Genomic DNA, 3,822 nt, shown 5'->3' on the forward strand with positions numbered 1-3,822 from the left:
TACCCCAATACACCCCAATATACCCCATCTACACCCCTTATATATGTCAATACACCCCAATATAACCCAGTACACCCCAATACAACCCACATACACCCCTTATGTACCCCAATAAACCCCATGTACACCCCAGTATACCCCATATACCTCCCTTATATACCTCAATACACCCCAATATACCCCCTATACATCCCAATATACCCCATCTACACCCCTTATATATGTCAATACACCCCAATACACCCCATATACACCCCAATATACCTCAATACACCCCAATACTCCCCAATATGCCCCTTATGTACACATACACACCCCATATAAACCCCAATACACCCCATGCACACTGCAATACACCCCATATACACCCCAATATACCCCAATACACCCCTTATTTGCCCCAATACACCCCATATACAGCCCAATACACCCCATATATACACCCTGAAAATTCAGTGAAACCCCCCTCTGTGTTTTCTGTCCCCCCTCCCCAAACCTGTGGCCGGTGCTGGTTTGTAACCAGGTGTCGTCGACCGGGGGTGGCACCGGCGTGGAGACGGTGCTGGTGCTGATGTCCCCGATGATGCTCAGCGCCTCCTTGAGCGCGTGGTACATGCGCAGCATCTCGTCCCGGCGCTGCGCCTGCTCCGCCGACTCCTCCATCAGGCTGCCCTGGTCGGCCGAGGAGTACAGGTAGGCCAGCAGCTCCGAGTGGATGAAATCCTTGGTCTGGGGGGGGAAACGGGGGGGAAAATCGGATTCGTCGTGTGAAAAAATGGGGGGGTTGGGGGTTTAATGTGGAATTTGTTTAAGTTGTTCATTTGAAATTCTAAATTTCAAGTTCTTGATTTAAAATTGAGAATTCGAAGAATTTAAATGGAGAATTTCAAACTAAGACTTTAAAATCAAGGCTTTAAACTTAGATATTAAAATCAAGATTTTAAAATCAGTTTATATCAAGAATTTAAATCAAGAACTTAAAGTAAAAAAAATAATTAAAATAAAGAATTTAATTCAAGAATTTAAAGTAAAAAAAATAATTAAAACAAAGAATTTAAATCAAGAATTTAAATTGAGAATTTAAACCTAAGAATTTAAATTGGGAATGTACAACTAAGAATTTAAATTGAGAATTTAAAATCAAGAATTTAAATCCAGAATTTAAAATTAATTTAAAATTAAGAATTCAAAATCAAGAATCTAAAATCAAGACTTTAAACCGAGAATTAAAACCAAGAATTTAAATCAAGGTTTTAAAAGCCTTCATTTAAAATTAAGAATTAAAATCAACTTAAATAAAAAATTTAAAATCAAGACTTTAAATTGATAATTTAAAACCAATAGTTTAAAATAATTAAAATTCTTAATTTAAAATTCATTTAAACTTCAGAATTTAAATGAAGAAATGAAAATTCCTCATTTAAACAAAGAATTTTAAATTCTTCCTTTAAAATGAAGACTTTAAAGGAAGAATTTTAATTTTTTCCTTTAAAATGAAGACTTTAAAGGAAGAATTTGAAAATTCTTCCTTTAATACTAAGAATTTAAATGAAGAAACGAAAATTCCTCGTTCAAATGAAGAATTTAAACGCAAATTTTAAAATTCTTCCTTTAAAATGAAGAATTTAAATGAGAAATGGAAAATTCTTTGTTTAAATCAGGAATTCAAATCAAGAATTTAACATTTTCCGTTGAAAATGAAGTATTTAAACATTAAAAACCAAGTTAAATTTGCAATGTCATTGTGTCTGACGCCGCCGAAGGTCCCAGATCCCCCCGGGGCCGCTCACGTTGTTGATCATGAGGTGCATGATGGTCTTTGGCATGAGGTCGCGGATGGATTTGTTGATGATGCCCACGTAGGAGTCCACCAGGTTGCGAATCGTCTCCACCTGCCGCTCCAGCTGCGGGTCCATGGAGAAGGTGTTTTCCTGGGCGCCGTCCTCCGCCTCCGTCTGTGCCGGGAGAAACAAATTAACGCCGAGAAAATCTGAATTTCTGGGCCTTTCCACCCATTTTCACGTTTTGAATTAAAAATTACTTATTTTATAGTCGGGGATGATGAAATCCGTTGAATTTCAAACAAATTAACGCCAAGAAAATCCAAATTTCTGGGCCCTTTTGTTTTTTTGAATTAAAAATTACTTATTTTATAGTCGGGGATGATGAAATCAATTGGATTTATCCAAATTTCTGGGCCTTTCCACCCATTTTCACGTTTTGAATTAAAAATTGTTTGTTTTATAGTCGGGGATGATGAAATCCGTCGGATTTCAAACAAATTAACGCCGAGAAAATCTGAATTTCTGGGCCTTTCCACCCGTTTTGATCATTTTTTGAACTAAAATTGTTTATTTTATAGTCGGGGATGATGAAATCCATTGGATTTAAACCAACTTAACGCCAAGAAAATCCAAATTTCTGGGCCTTTTTGGTTTTTTGAGTAAAAAAATTATTTATTTTATAGTCGGGGATGATGAAATCCGTTGGATTTATCCAAATTTCTGGGCCTTTCCACCCATTTTCATGTTTTGAATTAAAAATTGTTTGTTTTATAGTCAGGGATGATGAAATCCATTGGATTTCAACCAAACTAATGCTGAGGAAATCCGAATTTCTGGGCCTTTCCGCCTGTTTTGATCATTTTTTTTAATTAAAATTGTTTATTTTATAGTCCAGGATAATGAAATCCACTGGATTCCGAACAAATTAACAAATGAATTAGGAAATTTGGCCTTTTTAAGGGATTCTGGGGCATTTTCCAGGGTGAAAACCCTCAGTGACTGAGACCGAAGGCTCAGGCGGGGCCTGGGGGGTTCAAGCAAGGCCTCAGGGTTTTGGGCAGGGTCTGGGGGTCTCGGGCAAGGCCCAGGGGGGTCTTTACTTGGTCTTTCTCTGGGTAGACGCCGGCGCGGAGGAAGGAGGCCTTCCAGCTGTCCACGTCCTCCTGCGAGTCGCAGGCCAGCTCAATCTGCCGCAGGTCCTTGTAGACGTTCCTGGGGGGGACACGGAGCGAGACTGGGAGCACTGGGAGGACTGGGAGCACTGGGAAGAATGGGAAGACTGGGAGAAACTGGGAGCACTGCGAAAACTGGGAGAAACTGGGAGAAACTGGGAGCACTGGGAGGGACTGGGAAAACTAGGAGTCACCAAGGCCTCCAGCACCCGAAAAAACCAGGCCCAAATTCCCCCCAAAAGCAGCACCCCCCACAGGGATGGGGTTTTGGAGGGAAATTATGGCGGGAAATTATGGCGGGAAATAATGGCGGGACGTTTTGGGGGTGCCCCCCTCACCTCTGCTCAGTGTTGAAGATGGCGAAGACGTGCTTGGTGGACATGAAGCCCTTCTCCACGTCCCGGATTTTCAGGTTGTCCAGGGGTAACATGTACTTCTTCTCCTTCTCCTGCGGGAGAGGGGGGGACACCCCAAAAATTAATCCTTGAGCCCCCAAGAATCCCTCCTTAAACCCCCAAAAAATCCCTCCTTAAATCCCAAAAAATCCCTCCCTAATTCCCCAAAAATCCCTCCTTAAACCCCCCAAAATTCCTCAAACCCCAAAAATCCCTCCCTAAATACCCAAAAATCCCTCCTTAAATCCCCAAAAATCCCTCCTTAAACCCCCAAAATTTCTTCCTTGAACCCTCAAAATCCCTCCCTAAATCCCCCCAAAATCCCACCTTAAATCCCCCAAAAATCCCTCCTTAAACCCCCCAAAATTCCTCCTTAAATCCCCCCAAATTCCTCCTTAAATCCCCCAAAATTCCTCCTTAAACTCCCCAAAATTCCTCAAACCCCAAAAATCCCTCCCTAAATACCCAAAA

The 3,822-nt window shown here is 41.0% G+C and overlaps 1 protein-coding gene across 1 annotated transcript; it reads right to left on the minus strand.

Annotated features, from left to right (window-relative positions):
* Positions 1-496: 496 nt before the first annotated feature.
* LOC104534997 (dynamin-2-like) lies at positions 497-3,404 on the minus strand (the record flags this gene model as incomplete). Its single annotated transcript, XM_010179554.1, has 4 exons — positions 497-729; positions 1,791-1,955; positions 2,885-2,996; positions 3,295-3,404. Coding segments are annotated over 4 exons (620 nt in total), but the record flags the coding sequence as incomplete, so codon positions are not given.
* Between the last annotated feature and the right edge of the window lie 418 nt (positions 3,405-3,822).

The sequence above is a fragment of the Mesitornis unicolor genome, unplaced genomic scaffold (genome assembly GCF_000695765.1).
Source record: "Mesitornis unicolor isolate BGI_N332 unplaced genomic scaffold, ASM69576v1 scaffold1900, whole genome shotgun sequence".
Lineage (NCBI taxonomy): Eukaryota > Metazoa > Chordata > Aves > Mesitornithiformes > Mesitornithidae > Mesitornis > Mesitornis unicolor.